This window comes from Neopsephotus bourkii, unplaced genomic scaffold (assembly GCF_033783945.1).
Source record: "Neopsephotus bourkii isolate Nb327-2 ecotype Australia unplaced genomic scaffold, CSIRO-AGI_Nbou_v1 NB_1863, whole genome shotgun sequence".
Lineage (NCBI taxonomy): Eukaryota > Metazoa > Chordata > Aves > Psittaciformes > Psittacidae > Neopsephotus > Neopsephotus bourkii.
The window spans coordinates 974,041-993,406 of record NW_026902336.1 but is presented as its reverse complement, the minus strand read 5'-3'; the positions used below and the strand labels follow the sequence as shown (position 1 = coordinate 993,406).

The 19,366-nt window shown below is 37.9% G+C and overlaps 1 protein-coding gene across 3 annotated transcripts in view; it reads left to right on the top strand.

Moving 5' to 3' along the window:
- DUS2 (dihydrouridine synthase 2) overlaps positions 1-3,657 on the top strand; it is a 32,232-nt gene extending 28,575 nt beyond the window's left edge. For 2 of the 3 annotated variants that reach the window (XM_061344115.1, XM_061344114.1), the window contains exons 14-16: positions 1,148-1,235; positions 1,878-1,951; positions 3,175-3,657. In XM_061344115.1, the coding sequence (XP_061200099.1) occupies positions 1,148-1,235; positions 1,878-1,951; positions 3,175-3,412 (400 nt within the window). In that variant the 3' untranslated portion in view covers positions 3,413-3,657. Of the gene's footprint in view, positions 1-77; positions 291-1,147; positions 1,236-1,877; positions 1,952-3,174 lie in introns of those variants that run through there. The other variant, XR_009724013.1, reaches the window with a different exon arrangement.
- The last annotated feature ends 15,709 nt before the right edge of the window (positions 3,658-19,366 follow it).

Genomic DNA, 19,366 nt, shown 5'->3' with positions numbered 1-19,366 from the left:
TTAAATTTTTCATTATCTTGCATGTATACATAAAAACTGAATTTCAGTGCCTTACAGCTTTTTTTGTTAAGTAACAGTTTGCGTATCGGAGCTTACAGGGTGAATTTTTGTGAAGCAATTTGTGTACATCATTACATAACCACTAGCATCACCACTTTTCCTGTGCTATTTGGATGTCATAACACCTTCTTTAGCTCCAGGCTTCCTGAAACTGCTTAATTCTTTCAGTTAACTTACTAAAAATGCTAAGTGATTAAAAAAAAAATCTTAACATCTGTATGTAGAGGAATGTGAGTATACAAAGATATACAGTTCAGTTATTTTTAGTGAAATTTGACTAAAACACAATACCTGTTCTAGAAAAAGTTCTGCTCAAGTTTCAGGATGCTCTTTTCTAAGCAAAAAAGGTATGTGCTCATCTGCAGTCTTATAAACATGTTCCAGTCATAAGGAATTAATTGAAAAACTATTTCATGGTGTTATAAACAATATTACTCTAAGTAACCTTGGATTATAATCTGTGAAGTTTATAGAATTGCTGTTGCTTTCCATGTTATATCTGTGTTCGCTATTTTTGCTATGTTTGCTATTAAGTCTATCAAATAGCTTAAGTAGAGTATGCTATAAAATGCTGCGTGACTCACTGAATACAGTGGCTTTACAGTTTTGTTGGTTTTTTTTTCTGCCAAGTACAAGAGGTTGTAATTCCATGTCAGTATCTGAATCAATGCCTACCTTTCCTAACTTTATTTGATAAATTTGCTGTCATAACAGAAGCAGCTTCTTTTCTTTTTTCTAGTGTTTAATCTTATATCGCTGCTTATAATAAGCAATGTCAAACTGTATCTTTATTCTGCGTCATATGTTTAGTCAGAATCTCCTTTCAGGGACATATTTTTTCTCTAGTTGTGTTACTACAGGATGTGAATATTTGGAAAGAATTAATAGAAAAGTTTAGATATTATTTTAGATGTTATGTTAGACATACTATTTTTCTAATAGACTTATCTAATAAGAAAGCAACATTTTTCTCATAGTTTGAGCTGTAAAATTAAACCAGAAAGAATAACGGGTAATAAAATAAGCAGCATGATTTGTTTTCAAATAGAATTCTGCACACTTGTTGAATAAAATTTTTTCTGTCTAGGCGAGAATATCCACCACAGATTACTCCAAAAATGTATCTTCTGGAATGGTGTAGGAAAGAAAAGCATCCTCAGCCTGTTTATGAAACCGTGAGTTAATGAAGAAACCCTTTCAGACCTTTTTCCTCTGCCTTGTCTATTAAATTCAGTATTTTAGAACTCAAGCTAGTGAGAAATTCTGCTTCCCATTCTGGTGTAGCTCTTGAGTAAGCAGCTTCAGAAATGGTAATACACATTATCATGGAATATGTGTATTGAAATATGGAAAGTATGGAAATAACAGCTCATTTCATTAGAAAATAAAAAAAGTCAGACCTTCAGTCTAGTTTTAATTCACATGTGAAAGAAATAGCTTTAACTACAGGTCATTACATGGGAGGCCATGACTGTCTTTTACTTCCTCTGCAAAGTAGAGCATTTGGATTCAGAATGTTTTCTCTGTTGTTGCATGCTGTTACAGGTACGAACTATACGCAACAGGAGCAACTGCTTTGTTAGATATTACTTGTTGGGGGATTTTTTTAAGCAAAAATATTTGCAGTTTGGCCAATTTCTTCATATCTTTTAAACTTAAATATGCAAGTTTAAAGTTGTGGTGTGATTTACAGTATTTTTAAAGGTGTCACTTGATTGTGGTGTAAAGAATAACAAGGGACTTAATGTTGTTTCATCTGTAAGTAACATTGCTATTTTTTGACAGCCCACTCTCTTTTAATTATTTTTTTATTCCAGGTTCAAAGACCACTAGACAGATTATTCTGTTCAGTAGTGACAGTAGCTGAGCAAAAGTACAGATCAACTCTCTGGTAAGCAATTCTTAATGGTTTTTTCAGCTCTGTTGTAATTGTTTCTGAATTTTTGCATAAAACTTGCAATGAAAACGTACTGAAGTTTATCCCACTTGATTTAGATAGTAGTCAGGTAAAAGCTACCTTCTAAAGCTACCTCTATGAGAGAGAAAGGATTAAAAATTTCTGAATTGTCTGTGTCAAGAGGAAGTAAGCATTAGTATAATCAAGTAAACTGTTACAGATTTTAATTCATTTAGTACGTTAGTTCACAGATTGTATTGGAAGGGGAGCAAATAGGTGATGTAGTTCAGTGTGTCTGTGAAGAGGTCAGAAGCTAAATCAAGGGAGGCAGAAAGGAATGTTGGAGGAGGTAATGTCTTCAGCCATTACAGCAGTTCCAGTCTCAATAACAAGCCAGGATTAAGTGCCTATATGCCATGAAGTGCGGGGCAGTTTAGTGGCTTCTCAGAGATCACAGTTAATCAACAGTTTCAACCAGGACTGCTCTGAAGTTGTGACACTATTTTACACAGTCATCTGTTAACACTGGAGTTGACTTCAGGCATTTGCCACCTGCGTTGATCTTGATTTAACTGCAAAACTAGAGCTCAGCATTGAACATTTTAAAGAGGACAAATGCACCCAAGAGTTCCTGGTGTTTGCAGCATTCCGATTCAGAGACTTTAGGAAGCTCATCTGATATAAAATCTTGAGAAGAAAATGTTTTCAAATACAGAATTTAATGAATGTGTAATCTGCAGTCCTGCTCAGAAATGACAGAATTTTTATTATTATGGAGCAGTTCCTGCTTGTGTCAGGGTCACTGAACTTGCAGACTTACCAGAGTTTATATTTGGACCTGACTATTTCAAGAAAATTATCTTTCAAAACTCAGTTATTTGTATAGTAATCATATTTGTAAAAATAAACTTTCCAAGGATTGCAACCACTTCGGCCAAACACATGTTGACTTCATACCTTTGAAATGAGAGTTTGAGATACAGGTTCTGATAGAAACAGATTTTCTAGGAGCATTACATCAAGAGTTGTGCATCAACACTGACACCTAGAAAGACTCAATTTTTGGAGCTAACCAATTTTGTTCTTCTGCTATGACATGACTGCAGATGCTGTTTATTTCACAATGTTGCATCAGAGACAGATAATAGATTGTCTCTTGGCAGTGTAGTGACTTCAGTTTCTACTTTTACCTGTGGTTTGTCTGCTTTGCTCTTCAGGGACAAGTCAAAGAAACTAGCAGAACAGGCTGCAGCTATTGTCTGCCTGAGAACATTGGGTGTCCCAGAGGGAAAGCTGTGTGAGGGAGAAAATCACCTGATTAACAAACGCAAGAGGGAAGATCAGGAGCACTTGAATAACAGAGACCATGGAGAAGATATTGCTGAGCCTTCCCATAAGAAAGCTAATTTTATTGAAGAAAGTTCTGACAGGAATGTGCCTAAGATGCCACAGTAGCATGAAGAATAGTGGTTTCACACCTGGGCAGCTGCAAGTTAGCTCCTGTTTGTATATCTTGCTCTTGACATTTCATTTGGATTCTCTTGGAGACAGATAAATTCTCCAGTTGTGAAAAATGCCAATGAGATGTTTACTGCTCAACACTCATAGTCTCTGTGGTGCCTTTCAGACACAATAAATTAGCAGCTTGATTTTAAAGAACATTGAGAAGATTATCCTAAATAATAAATTTTTTTAAAATACCAGATATTGTCACAGCAATTTTGTCTTTATTACTTGTTTTTTATTTTTAAGTCATCTCTGGTTTCTTGGTAAAGTGTATATAAGTACATCATCTGTAAGTAGATGGATTCATTGTGGAACTATGTAGTTATCAGCAAAATTAATGTAGGAAAATATTAGTAGTCATGTAGATACAGTTTTGTCAAGTGAATTTCATGCATGTCTTGAAAGCTTTATTTACAGCCATCAGATATCAAGAAAAACATCCTTCAGAGAGAAGGACTTAAAAATGGTAACTCTAAGCTTGAAAATAACCTCCTTTCATAAATTCTACTTCATTTTACCCTTGGAAATATTACATTAGAGTTAGCCATTTTTTCCTGGTCTTGGGTATTACAGTTCTGCCTTTCCAGTAAGGAATTGAAGCCAAGCCTGGTAGCCATGAATTTGCTGAATGAAGGTGCTTTGAGCTCTTTTGTTCCCTTGAGCTCCTAGTAAATGTCTACATGTATATTATTTGCAATAATGGGCATCAAAATATGGTCTTATGTTTTGTTCCTGAAGTGTGACCTAGTTCGCTTCAGTATTTAGCTGTTGATGATACTGGTAGTCTTAATCAAAGGCACATGTTTTCTTCTTAATTTGCCATCATCATAACTTCCTGTTGAAGTAAACTGTAAATACGTGATATATGACAAGAGATGATACAGACCCAGTCTGATTTCATGGCACTGTAACTGAGCTTGTCTGATTGAAACTAGAGTTTTGAATCTCCAAAAGAATGTCTTAATGGATAAAGAGAATTCAGGGACGTATGGAGACGGTGATGTAGCTTCCCTCAGGAAGCTGAGGGTTCCTCAGATTATAAATTCTGGTCTGAAAATAAAATGTCAGGGTTATCATACCATGATCTCTAAAGTATTTTGTGTAAAGAACATACAAAATACAGTTCATCTGGAGGTAGTTCATAGTCTTCCTGTTTCAAAATTTGAATCTTCTTCCTCAAGTGATAGTGCCAGTGTTAAAACATAATTTTTCAATGGAAGAACATCTTACCAGATAATATTCAGACTTATGAAATTAAATAGATATGTATTCATCTTTAAAATATCTTCTGTTTAGATAAGAGTAATTTATTGTGAATCTGTATGGGCTAAGAAGACGAAAGTTTGGGGGTTTTGTTGATTTTGTAAGTTGTAGTAAATGCAGTTAAAGATACTTATATTTGATGTAACTTTAATGCTATAATTTTCCTCTGAAGCAGCAAAGGAATTTGCAGTATTAACCAGAAATTTCAGAAGTGGCCATTTTCCTATCGCAAGTGATGTCTGGTTATTTTGTTTCTGTCAGGACTATTTGGAGCTATCATAGAATAAGAAAAAGTCATTCTCAGTTTGTCTGTGCTGTAATTATGGATGGCCATAGCTAAGCCAAACAGAGCATGTGAAAACGAGAATGAGTTGTCACTCTGTTGGAATGGGCATTCAGGGCTAAATATAGCAGGGCTGTAGATTATGGCAGATGCCTAGAAACATGTTGGACACCCTTGATCAGGTTCAAAAAGAACTAAAGATAAGTTGCAACTGTATATAGGTGTGTAAGCATGTCAGAATGTTTTGGTTTAATGACTGTTGCATGCTTTCATTCCTCTCCCCTCTATTACAACTAATATGTTACTTATTACCCTACTTCAGTCATTCAATTCATCCTAATCGGTTGTATAATTGCATTTATTCTGTATATTCCCTTCTCAGTGCTACTTTTGAAGCAGTTACTTCAGTGAGCAGTGTTTTCCTTCTAGAAATTATTCTATTTACGTTAGTTTTAAAGAACAAACCACAGGGGTGACTGTGTGTTTCTCCTGTGGCTCTCTTTCTGCTGTACCTTTCGTAAACAGAAGGTGGCAGATTTCTCCCCTCACCCCCAGAAAAAAAAAAAAATAATAAAAATCTAACTTCTGCAGTATTTAACGATCAGCCATTGCACTTCTGCATTCTTGCATAGGGTGGCAATTGAGTCCACAGTTGGCTTGGAGGATATCTAGCCTCACTCTTTAGAAATCTTGATCTTATTTTATTTTTTTTTAATTTGAATGTAGTGAGTATGTATGGTACTTGGTCAATACTAACCAAAGCTATGTTCTATTTTAAGTATTTGCTTAGTGAAAACGTTTCACTATTAATCCTGTGGAACTCAGTGAAGCAACTGGGTTTTTTTTTTCTGTCACAAGGTTACAGCAAGCAAACAAAAAGTCAGTTATATTTTCTTTCTTCGTACTGGTGCTGCAGAAACAATACCTGCCCAAGTGTAATCCGTGGGTATAGAGAGAATGGTAAATTGTCCTCCCTGCAGTCTGCGTGTGCTCTGCATATTAGAAATGTGAATGGGAATGCAAAGATATTTTTTACTAGCCCTCTAGCATGGATGTACTCACTGTGGGGCTACCTCTGGGGCCTTGCTTTTTGGAATGCTTTTTGGAATGTCCCAGGCTCTGAGCCCAGCCCCACCCTGGAATGTGAGGTTAAATGTTGGTGGTACAAATACAGAGTTTGAATATCAAAATCTTAAAAGAGTTCCCCAGTACTGCAATTTCAGAAAGCTGGCAAGTGAACCACATGTCAGCTCAGCTGCTCTCTGATTCAAAGAGTAAGCATGCTTTGGGTTGCTGGGGGAGGAGGGATGGTTTTTGGTTTGGTTTGGTTTTTACTTACCCGTTATGACCTGCAAAGGATATGCTTTTCAAAGATGTTAACTGGCAAGATTGCAAGAAGTCCAAAACAGGTGTTAGCTAGAAAGAAGTCTTCATTCACAGAAGTGTTTTAGCACCACTTCTTTAAGGAAACCTACAAGCTTAACATACTTCAGAGCTGTTGCCTTACTGAACAGGAGTCTGCTTATATTTGGACTCCAAGTCCAGAAGCTATGTTGATGAGATGGCCTGTAAGTTTCTGTCTGTAACACAGTACAGGAGGCTAATGTTTGAAGCTTTTATTTAGAGTTTCTGATGGCAAAGCTGATGAGAAACATTAAAAGTGAGACGCAAAGCCTTTTGTGAGGAGGGAGTGCCTCTTGTATTGTCAAAAAGCAGTTGTCTAGGTCAGTTAAGGAGAAGAATTGATGAGCTCCAGAGGGAGTCTAGTCTACTCATCTTTACTCAAAGGAGCATTGACCTCAGTGTTTTTTATGAGAGGAGGCTTGAAAAATCTTCAACCTTTGTGGTGTTCAGTTAGCTCTCGAATGAAACTGTGTTCTGGGAGTTAATGTGAATCTGTCTGTTAAATATCCCCTAGATAAATAAATATTTTTCTCTTGCCCTGGCATGGTGGGAGAGTCTCTCTTTTCCATTTTTAGAAGTCATTGTCTGAGAGAGATCCTCTTGTGAGAGTTTACAAAAGACTGTAGTACAAATCTGATGCTTCACACGTTTTATTTTCCCTTGACAGTCTCCATACATTTGTTGATGCTTCAGTATGTCACTGTGTTTGATATGAAAAATGAGCTTCCTGTTTAAATGCCTTTAAAAATTATTACTTGGTGATTGAAACTGCAATGGCTATAATCTACAGTTGTGAACATGGATTTTTGATTAGTATTCTGTTGTGGAGGGCTGACAGAACTGGGTTTGAATACAGATCTTCAATCTGTACTTTTTAGCCGTTTTAAAACTGTACATGCATTTTACCTTTCCTCATAAGGTTTTTTGTTGGGTTGTAAGAGTATCAATGCACTGTTAGGATGCTGCATGTGCCACATATGCCTTTGTACTTGCCACTGTCCATCCTGTGTGCAGCTGTTAGAAAGGATTGTTAGTATTTGGTCATAAGTCTTTATGTTAAATTTCTTGAACAAATTGATAAAATGGTTTCCCTCATTGTAATCTGATAAAAGCGAGTGTTAACAAAAATGTTAAAACCATGAGCTAGAATTTTTAAATGTTTTATTTGTTGTTGTTTCAAGTATTGGAAAACATTCTCCCTTTGATTATAGCCTGATTTTGTTTTTCTAACTCAAACTTCATTGAGAAACTTCCCAGTGACTTACGAGATTTGATTTGGTGCATGCTTATTTACTTAAGAAATTAATTACTGAATTTTCTTCAGGTTTTTCAGGCAGCAAAGACATAAATGCCACTGAACACCTCACTGTTTCATTAGCTCTCTGAATCATTATAAAATTCAAAGCAAATTTCCTGGCCATCTGTGTATTTGCTTTAGTTACATACTCCTGTAAGTCCCAGACAAGAAACAATTTAAAAGCTGAAACCATCATCATTGTTTTCTTCTCACTGTACTGAAATACAGACAAATCCTGGACACCAGCCAGAAAACAAGTAAACATGTCTGGGTAGAGGTACCTCTATGAACCACAAAACCCATGAGATCTTAAGAGTTTTAAAACTGATGTGGGGCAGTTTCACTTCAGTAGAAGAGTGCATTTCCCCTGTTTGACATACAACTGTTTGTTTTGTTGCTTTGCTTCAGTTTTTGTTTGGTTGGTTGCTGTTTGTTGTTTTTCCAGAAGTTAAACATCCAATGTCCGGATCCTTTGTGAATATTCCATAGGGGCATCAGAATAATATGATTTCAGAAAGCTGGAATATTGAGACTGCAGGATTAAGCCAGTACATCATCGCACAGTTAGACCATGATGCCTGCCTGCCGAATTGGTGATATGGAAATTATAGTTTACTGTCATGCTGCCCTGTGACATTCTCTTATTGCAGCTAATTCAAGCTTTTCATATTTTGCTCTGTCTGATTATGGAATAGTACTTACAATATTTATACCCCTTAGGCTTATGAATACTGAATTAATAGATATTTAATAAATTGTCTTTTATTAAGTTTTATCAGCATGCCAAATGTTCCAATGTAGACTATAAAATCAGTACTAATTTGCTCACTAGTAGTGACCTGAGATGTGTGCTTCTACTGTAATGGCAGTGATGCTGGGGTGAAGGGATAAATGGAGCCAAAAAATGAGAACTAGTCGCTGAAATCTTTCTGTACATAGTATTAATTCAGCATTTACCCTTTTTTTCGTGCTTCTATTCAGTATTTAAACTTGCCCACAGTAGAATGATTCTCCATTCTTTGTTGGAGACAAAATTTGTAACACACCGTTTATTTAAAACAATGGTCTATGATGCTGTTGAGTTGTGGAAGCAAACACAGCTCAAAGTATGATGGAGGACAGAGTTGCCATTTCATTTCTTCTTGTAGATAAACATTCTGAAGACAGAGGTTTGTTCCACGCCCACTTTGGGGTTTTTTGTAGTTTTTCTTTTCATACATCTTAATTTTAAATGAAACTAGTTTAGATGAAAAAGAGATTTTCCAGAAAGGGTTGATGTATTTCCATGAAAGGAAGAGCTAACCTCATCCTGTTAAAAAACATCTCACATCTTCACCCATCACTGCCTGGCTGCCATTATGCATGTTATTTTCTCTTCAACCCAGCCTGTGAATTCACCAGATCACCTGGTCGGAGAGAACATTTCACCCACACTTCCTCTCACTTCCCCTGTGCTTTAGAACCCTGCGTGCACACTGATGCCCTAACAGCTCAACAAAGCAAGACAGCAGCGATGTTTCTGTGTGAACACATGTACAAAAATTGAACTCTATTCTTCACAAATGTTACAGGGTTTATGGAAACCAAACCTAATACTCAAGCCATGAGAACTTTCCCTCTGGGAAGAAGAGAGGTAACATAGTAGCTGTCTTGTTTTAGGACATTCTAGTCCTCTAATTATATTACAAACTGGGTACCTGAGGCCGTTGGAAAATGTTTCTGTTCCAAGGCCAGAATTCTGACCTAGGTCTTGCTTGCAAATATGAAAGTAATCAGCAAATAGGAGGGATATTCCTCAGTTTAGTATGCTGTGGCACTCCATTTCTTGGTTTCTTGGGGATCAGAGAGCATATTGGTTTTGATGGTTTGGTTTTGGTTTTCTTTTATTATTAGAGTTTTAGGATCCTGTACTCACAGAAAGCAGCTAATTGTATTCCTTCTTGCATTATTAAGTTTGGTTAGCTTTTCTGTAGCTGTGACTTAAACTGATTTTCAATAAATACAGCTTGGCATTTGGAGTAGTTATCTGTAATGCTAATCTTAGCTTACTGAGACTTCTCTCACTTAGATCTGTGTGAATGGGGAAGAGAGGGTTTTCAAATGGTCAATTTCCACTCAGTTGCTTTCTTAGCCTTACTAAGTAAAAGTTAACTTTCGTAAATAATATTCTTTTCTTCCACCTCAATATTTAGAGTAGGCATGTCAAGCTGATGAGTCTTTTTATCTGAACAAAAATAACCACCTTATTATTTACAGAATTTCTGTTGCAAATCTTTCTTGCATCCCTGGGTGAAGTAAAATGAATTTGAGATTCAGCTGTCACACCTGAGTTACTAGAACACTATTGTGCAGGTCTTGACTTCCATTCGAGAAGGCATTTAGCAGGGATGACAAAAATAGTGTGTCTGTTTTCTTCCTATCTTTGCTTGTCAACAATTGCTTCTGTAGGTAGAGATGATTAAATAGGGAAAATATTTTTTCCTTGACTTCTGTAGTGCACAGTTAAACTGGTGTCAGTGTTGGGTTTTGTTATGTTACTTCCTCACACTCTAACTGGGGTCCTCAAGATAATGCACATACCCCTTCAGCAGGGGTGTCCAGCACAGGGACAGAGCAGACAGCTGAGAGTGGCAACCACCTTTGCTGGCTGCAACCAAATGTGCCACCAAATGTCAGTCAACACCTGAAGTGCCTTGCTTGACATGTAAAGACTGGCTGGAACAGCAACGTAGCAAGAATACCTCAGCTGAATCATGAAGGGGGAAAGCACAACTGGATAGGGAGCCGTCTGCTCTACTGCCTGCGCTCGCGATAATACCTGTGCAGATAATAAGGATGTTTTAACTGAAGTGGAATGAGCTGCTGGCTACAGTCCAGTTTTGAGCATGAAACATCTTGTTGGCAACCTTGGCCCAAACATCAGGGCAGAAAAAGAGAAGGGCAGTTAAAATATTTTTTTGCCCTTTCAAGTACAGTGTCTCCAGATTAGCTGTCTATTATGTAGCTGATCTCCTAAAAGAATGAAATAATATTCATTCTTCAACACTTCTGTGCAAATTAGCATGGAAATTAATGCAATGACAAGATACAAACGGACTGGATGCACAGTTGTCTCATATGCTTCTTTGTGATTCAAGAAGTGGAACTGGGAAAGGTCTGGCATATTCTATCCAGTATGCCTCCCATCTATTGACTGCTCATTATTTTGTGAAGAAATTCATAGAAACATAGAATAGTTAAGGTTGGAAAGGACCTTAAGATCATCTAGTTCCAACCCCCCCCTGCCATGGGCAGGGATATCTCCCACTAAACCATGTCATCCAATGCTCTGTCCAACCCAGCCCTGAAGACAGCCAGGGATGGAGCATTCACAACTTCCCTGGGCAACCCATTCCAACGTTTGTGTAACCTATTCATAACCTTTGTGTAGCAGATAAAAGCAAATTCTGCTAATTTGTATAATAAGTCAATTAGTGAACAATCTAGATTACTGAGCTCTGTCAGCAACCTGTGTATCTATATTGTAAATACACCCACAGTGCACCATGAACTGCTGTAGTTGAACATAAAGCTAGCACCAGAAGGATCTTCCTTGATAAGTGAGGAAGTGGCATGATCTGTCATTAGTTTCCTCCTAACGAGAAACAAGTATCTTCAACCACATCTTTAGACTCCCACGCCACTGTGGATATCAAGATGTTAAGCTCGGTTTATTTTAAAGGTCATCATGCGAGATCTAACACACTATTTCTAAACTATAAACAAAACATAACTGCACAAAAGGAAAAAAATGCAGATAATCAAAAGTGAGTGAAACTTAACACAATGTCTAAAAATAGACTCCAGCATTACTTTTATGTTTTAAAACACTAGAAATTATGCACAGGGTTTGGGGCTTCTTGTTATGAGACGAAGCTCAGGTTGGTCTGTGTGGAATGCAGTTTTGTTGTCTCTAGTGTAGCAAAGCCAAAATAAGCAAATGTTCAGACTATATGGAGCATCCACTATGAAGAACTTACCATGAAGAGAACAAACATGAAAGGCAGGCAGATGTGATATACAGTGTATACCAAGAGTGGAAAAGGTGAAGAGGAGCTCAAAGCTGACTGACCCATTTTTTGCAAGAGTAGAGAAGAAGCTGCAGTATATATTTTTGTGCTTTCTGTGCTCTCTGTGACAAAGATGGATGTAGTAAAGGAGGAGGAAGCTGAGGGACTTGGAGTGGACTCATATCACAAGACATGGGAGAAAGAAAAACTTCATATAAAGCAGCCTAAGAATATTGTTGGATGAACCAGTGTCAAGAAAGTTAAAATAGTGAGGGATCTGGAACTGGGGTTACAGGAAGAGATAACAATGTCAGAGTCAAATGATTTACCATCTCCCTGAGTGCTTGTGTTGGTGATTTAGATATGGTTCTGAGTGCTGGATAATGTCCCAAATTCAGATCTATCCACTACAAATATGGAAAGTAGCGACATACTTTCTTGCATGTGATCTTGAGAGGATATTATTTAAAATGGAGATCAGCATTTTTTCAAGTTTTTGCTAGTGGACTATAAAGCTTTAGACTGAATTACTTATAAACAGTGACATGCTGGGTAAATTAGATTAAAATTATGGATTTTGGACCTAAGTTCTTGCAAACTTAAAAGCTATTTAGGCAAGGAATTTTGTCTCAAGCCCTTTTCTGTTCAATTTTTTTATATTATGTGCTTAAAAAGAAGGAACTGGTATCCAGTACTTCATAGGAACTGCAGATTTTTGTGAAATGTCTACTGAGATGGGAGGTGAACTGAAGAATGCCAGAAAGCGGTATTAAATGACCGTCGGTTGAGGAAGTTGCTACCTAAGCTTGGGTCTTCATTAGAATGACAGTGTATCTGAAGTGGTTGCCAGGATATTCTTGGGAGTAATTATTCCTGAAACAACACACAATTCTCAGAAACACTCAAAGCTACTAAGTAAACATGTTAGACACTTCCTTTCTTGAAAGTGTGGAGAGGTAGCTAAGGCAAGGGACTATGAAAGCTGATTTGATGTTTATTTTGAGCTATTTCATTGAGCTATTCATACTCACCAATAATTTAATCCCTTTACAGTTACAGTTCCTCTGTTATCATAGAGACAGTGTATGTTATTAAGGCTCACATAATAGTCTGTGGTTCAAATCAGGTTACCAAGGCCTTGACTCCTACTTTTTGTTGTAACCTCCATTGTTCATTACCTTGTCTATTATGCCAGCACAGACACTTGCTTACAGCTGCTTTTATTTTTCAGATTAATCAATCCCCTGATCTGATTCACCCTGGGATCACACAAGTCTTAGTGTAGCGCAACAGCAGCATGGCACCTAGGCAAGATAGGGTATCTGGGAATGGAGAGTGCCTTGATGAAAGAGGGGAAAGAGGGACTATTGAAGTCAGTATTCATCACCTACAAAAGGTCAGCACAGCCACAGCCTCATAGCTTCAGGCCCAGAAAAGGACTTCCTGGCAGCTTAACCTTTGTGTTTGGAGATCTTGTGTATGGGCAGAGTTCGTACTAGTCAAATCAGAGTTGTAATTTTTTGCATTAGATTATCCCTACAGATGGTGAGAATCATGGTGATAGACCCCTTCTGAGTAATAACACTGTACATTGGGATACAGTTTGCTTTGCAAGTTCTGTGATTTCTGAGAGCAGCTAAGGCAAATGTTATTTGTGTGTAATTGAAGTTGTATTGTTAAAATGCCAGTTAAAATTACTGACTACTGGCAGAACAAGCAGATCAAACAGATCTTGGAGCTGGCTAAACTTCTGAGGTATTTATTCAGTTTTGTAGAACATAGTGCATCCCTGCAATTAACCCGGTGCTGCAAGGGTTCTGTTAGCAACAGCTGATACAGCTGCTTTGTAGCCAGGCTGGCTGTACCTGCGTGAGCTGTAGCTCTAAAAAAACCTACAGTGTACATACACTCTCAGTCACAGCAGGAGAAGTTGGTGAGTAGCCTGGCTCTCAAGCATCTGCTTTAATGGTAAACCAGTTCTAATTCTGATAGACTTTGGTGCATACGACAGCAATGTGAGTTTGTGATGGAAATCTTCCATTTCTAAGCGTAGATTGTGATTGTAAGGAAGACTGTATCTTTTAAATCCTAGACATTTTACTGCTTCTTGCTAGTATACAGTAGGAATCATGGCAGCTGATAAATAATTGAGTCAAATGTAGAATCTTTAGAGAGATTCTGTAGAATCTTTTTAGAAAGAATCTGTAGAAAAATAAATACCTTGTTGTACTTCTTTTGTCGTCCCACTATTGTTTCCTGAAAATGGAGAATATTTCAAAATAACTACTGAATCCACAGCACACTTCTAGATGTTTATCTAAAGAATTAGTGCTTTGGAAAAGGCTCAGATTAGTGTCTGCATAGGCTGAAGTCCTCTGCCTATTACTTGAATACAGCATGGTCAAGTCCCTTTTATGTCTTGTGAAGTCAGTTCAAGAGAAGTAACTCTGGACATCAGTTCCTGCCCCTGCATCACCCTCTCAGTTCTATGTGTACAGCTATTTGGCTAATTAGGATGGAGAATTGATGCAAGGTAAAAACAAGCCAGCAAAATAGAGTGGTTTTGTTGCACAGGACATTTTGCCAACCAGGAGCCACTGCTGCCAGAAGTGAAATGCTCATGAAACACTCCTATCCGCATCTAGGATGACTTTGAACCAGGCTTTGTAGTTCCTGGCTATCCAGGGCTCCATAGTTCATGTTACCAGATGCTTTGGACAGTGTCTTGCTCATAATGAAAGATGAAAATAGATACTTTTTCAACACAGAAGTGGCAGATGTATTTAAAGGATAGATATTGAAAAGTACAAATGAGCTGAAATGGAAGTGCAGTGGATTCCTGCATGGCTGACAGAGAAATAGCATTCTTGTAAAAAGTGAGTTGTCTTTCCTGGCAGTAAGGCAGTCAGAGTTGTTTGTTGACTGTGTAAGAGATGCTGTACCTCTTCTGTACATAAGATACCATGTACATAAGATATCGGCATTTAATATTTGGAGAGGATTAGTCTGCAGGAAACAAAAGTTGTTGCAATTCAAAACGTGGACAAGAAATCAAATATACTTCATCTTGCAGCAGTTTGAGTGAACTGCTTTTAATTGTGAAAGATTATTTTTAAACTAGAACTGCCAGAGGCTAAACTTTACACATCATTAAAATATAAGGCTTTTTTCCAAATGGTCATCAGTTTCTCGCTTTAAAGAAACTGCTATACAGTTGCCTACTCCAGTGATATTCTTAGGGCTTCTTAATGAGATTTCACTCCTTTCTTCTGAATCACGGTATTCATTCACTTTGTTTCACGGTATTAATAGTCATGGTAACCAACTGTCAGTGAGAACCTTGTCCAGTCCCTAGAGTAACAGGAGCCAACAAAAAGGAGCATTTTTCTCTCATTCCTTTTTTTATGGCTCTCTGATCATTTGCCACAACAGGCAGACTATTTGGATAGAGCGAGGTTAGGGAGTAGCTCCATATGTCAGACTGGCAGATCTGAGAGGACTGGCAACTACAGGCGATGTGGAGGAGTTCACCTCTTAATACAGACCAGATGCACATGCCTGACTATGTCCTCAAGTTCAGTAATGTTCCGTCTCATCTCAGATCAAGGCAGGGAAGATGGAAACTCCATTCTTCAAAGTGCCCTTGTGATACTAGTTCTGATTGCTCTAGACAGGCAAATGAGCTTGATCCTTTCCTTTATTTGGCTATGAATGAAGCCAGGGTTTGCAGAGTTATCCTCCATACGGACTGGTCCTAAAGAATACAAGGGATGGAGAAATGTCAGGAGAAGGCAAAGGTTCAGGGAAAAGACTTGAAAGAAAACTTGTTCCAGGATGCACATTAACCTTTTTTCAATACTCTTTGATGCTACCTCCTGAGCATCTGCTATTTTCTAAACTAATGAGGTGATGAAATGTTTTACAGTATATCTTCCTGATGAATCCAGGTACTTCTTAGAGCTTCTAAGATAGGTGACAGACAAACTAGACATGGTTATCTGTGAACCATGTAACATGTATTTGGGAAAGCATGTAAACTTTTTGACTGTATTCACTCTTGAACTTTAAGGCAGATTGCCATAAATAATACAGTTGACTTTGGTCTCTGTATTCCTACCACATCTATATAAGCCTATATAAGATAGAAGTTCCTTTAAAGAGGATTAATGCATTTTAGTTTTCATCTGATTCCTGGCTCCGTATTTTTGTCCTTAGGTTAAAACACCCAAACATGCAGCATTTCCAAGAGTCATTTCTAAAGTGAAAGATTTGGGAGGAGAAGAGCAAAAGAAAAATATCCCTCTGTTCCTTAAAACAAAAGCATATTCTTTGGAATCTCTTTATAAAGATACTATATAGGGAGTATACACCCTGGTCAGTATGTGAAAGGTACTCAGTCTAGTAGCTTCAGGAAATTTACGAGGCTCTGGCAGTATCACTAGGGAGGCAGATAAGACCTGTAAACAGACTAAGCATTAGGATTATCTCTACCTCCCGCTTTATGCCAAAACAAGTACTTTATTATATGGGGTAATAACTCAGCCCTGTATTTGTAAAAGTGGGGAAAGAGCAGCTGCTTAACAGTTCTTTTCTGAGTGTTACAGAGCCTTTAAAACTCTATGAATTTTTCCCTACAAATGCCTGTATTGTGTAATCTGGTTTGGTGGCAGGCAAACATACTGGATCTTGAAAGTCTGTAAATTTATGTGTGGTTATAAAATAGTCTGCATATTTTAATTTTAATTTTCCAATAAACTGCAGGAGTCAGTAACAACCAGCTTGTTCATACAAAACCAGCATGCAATTGCAACAGTATCTGGGGTGGGAGGGAGGACGAGGGACCCCCTTGAAGACTAAGCAGAGTAAGTTTGTTATAATGTGATCTTAACTGTGTGTGACCCTTTTTAAGTGGGTATCTCCTTGCTCCTCATAAAGCAGGTCCAAATTATAGGTGGATGTTCTTTTTTGGAAGGAAAGGGTGATGTCAATGTAGTTTGTGCACAGGCAAAATGCCAGCTGAACTGTGAGTACTGAATACATAAGACTGAGAGATATAACCCTTTAAAAACTATGAAATTTTAATAAGAACTGTCTCTGCCACACAAACCCTGTGTAAATAAGCCCAGTTTTGCACATTTAGTAAATTTGCTTTAGTATTGATTTACAAAGAAACAGCCAAAAGTGGATGTTTTCAAGGAAATCACTGGATTCTACTCAGACTATTTAAATGTCATGCCTATGGTTTCCATTTAAAAGATAGTTTTATTGTTTAAAGGGCATTATTTTATTGACAATTTTAACTGACACTTCTTGCTTTCTGAGAATTCTCCTGTAATTGGCTGCTTAGATAAGTATCAGAAACATGCTATGCTCAGACAGGATGGCTGCCTTTGTTTGACAGACACCTTTTCTCATGTCAGTGCTCCTTGATCCCCAACTGTTCAGTCCCACAACTCAGCTGTCCCCACTGTCTCAGCTGTGGCATGGGATTTTGTGCTAAAACAGATTAGGGAGGTGATGCAGGTTAACAGCACCATCTTCTTCACATCCTTCCACCAGACCTCCAAACAGTTGTTTGGGGGCAACAAGAGAGAAAGGAAAGGAAGGGAACAATGATCCTGGGGGCAAGGGTGGTTTAGGTCAGGCTTCGCAGCAGAGCTATTCCAAGGAAGTATAAACCATACCCATGTGTTTGAGGAAAAAACCCTCACCTGATCTTTCAGAATGGAGAATTGCAGTTATGGAAGTGATGTGCTGTTTCTCTAGTTGCCCTTGCTGAGGTAGAGCTCCAAAATTAAAATTTATGTGCACAGATACACCATAACCTGTCCCTACAAATATGTGTATTTCTCACATAAAGCTGTGGATAAAATAATTTCAACAAGTCTAAGTAATGTAAAAGATCAAGAATTAATAACGGAGACTACAGCCCACTGACTTAGTAAAAGACTGGTCATTTTCTAAGGCATTCTGGAAATTAAATTTAGGTTTTGGAACTTATTTACAGTAGACTATTTACTTTGTCAATAGCTAAGGCACTGGAACAGGTTCCTCAAAGAAGTAGTAAATGCCCCATCCCTGGCAGTGTTCAAGGCCAGGTTCTACAGAGCCTTGGGCAACAAAAAAGTGTGAGGTGTCCCTGTCCATGGCAGGGGTGTTGGAACTAGATGATCTTAGCGTCCTTTCCAACCCTAACTATTCTGTGATTCTAAGACCCTAGTCCTAGTGCTCTGTATAGTCAAACTTCATTTCAAGGCACTGCCATAAGAACTTGGTGGTTGTCAGTTATTACTCAAGTGTCTTAAAAGAGGCAATTTTGATTTAGTACTATGTAACTAAAATTAAGAAGTTGTCTTTCAAGTTGAATCTGTGGGGATTCTTTTAAGTTGTAACATGAAAACAATTATTTCTTCAACTGCATGCAACTTTTCAGTTTTCACCAAAATTTTACTTTACTATCCCATTGTCTCTTTTAGTAACAAGAGGCAAAGACAGTTTACATAGGATGAGAGTCTCACCATATTCTTCTATTTTTAGAACTGAACTTTTCCCCTGCAACTCTTGAAGAAAAAGCACCATGTGAAAAGTTGACTACTGTCAACATATTCCAGCTGAGAACAGAAATAAAAGTACCGACAACAATACAAATAAGCCTTTTTCTCATCAGACTTATAGCACTTTTTTTTCTTTTTTTTCTGAAAGAAAGCATTCAGATGAATTTCCAAACTCTTAGGTGTTCATCTGAGCTATACCCACATTTTTTAGCCTTTTGTAGATCTTACTTACATTTGAGACTAAAAACTGTATTTGTCAGGGCCACGGCCTGGAACAACAACCATCCCTAGTGGGTAGATTATTTTCAGAGTTACTGAATCATGGGAGGGGGATAAATTGATGAATTGCTGTCTTAAGTGCTTTAAAAATTCTCTCTTACTTAAAGTAAGTTTCAGTCCAATTTTTCCTGATGATTTGCTTTTGCATATCACTTATATTTGACAATGATACTTTGAAATTATTATTCTTCTCTTTATAAAACACATCTCTAAAACTAAGCTTAAAGGGAAAATCCTATAGCAAATAATTCAATAGTCCTATCTTTATGACTTGCAATAAAGAAGAGAATCAGAGCAGCCCTGCAGAGAAGGACTTGGGGGTGCTGGTTGATGAGAAAATGAACATGAGTTGGCAGTGTGCGCTTGCAGCCCAGAAAGCCAACCGTATCCTGGGCTGCATCAAGAGGAGCATAACCAGCAGGTTGAAGGAGGTGATCCTGCCCCTTTACTCTGCTCTTGTGAGACCTCACTTGGAGTATTGTGTGCAGTTCTGGTGTCCTCAACATAAAAAGGACATGGAACTGCTGGAACAAGTCCAGAGGAGGGCCACGAGGTTGATCAGGGGACTGGAGCAGCTCCCATATGAAGATAGGCTGAGAAAGTTGGGGCTGTTCAGCCTGGAGAAGAGAAGGCTGCGTGGAGACCTCATAGCAGCCTTCCAGTATCTGAAGGGGACCTATAGGGATGCTGAGGATGGACACTTCATTAGGGACTGTAGTGATAGAACAAGGGGTAATGGGTTAAAACTAAACAGGGGAAGTTTAGATTGGCTAT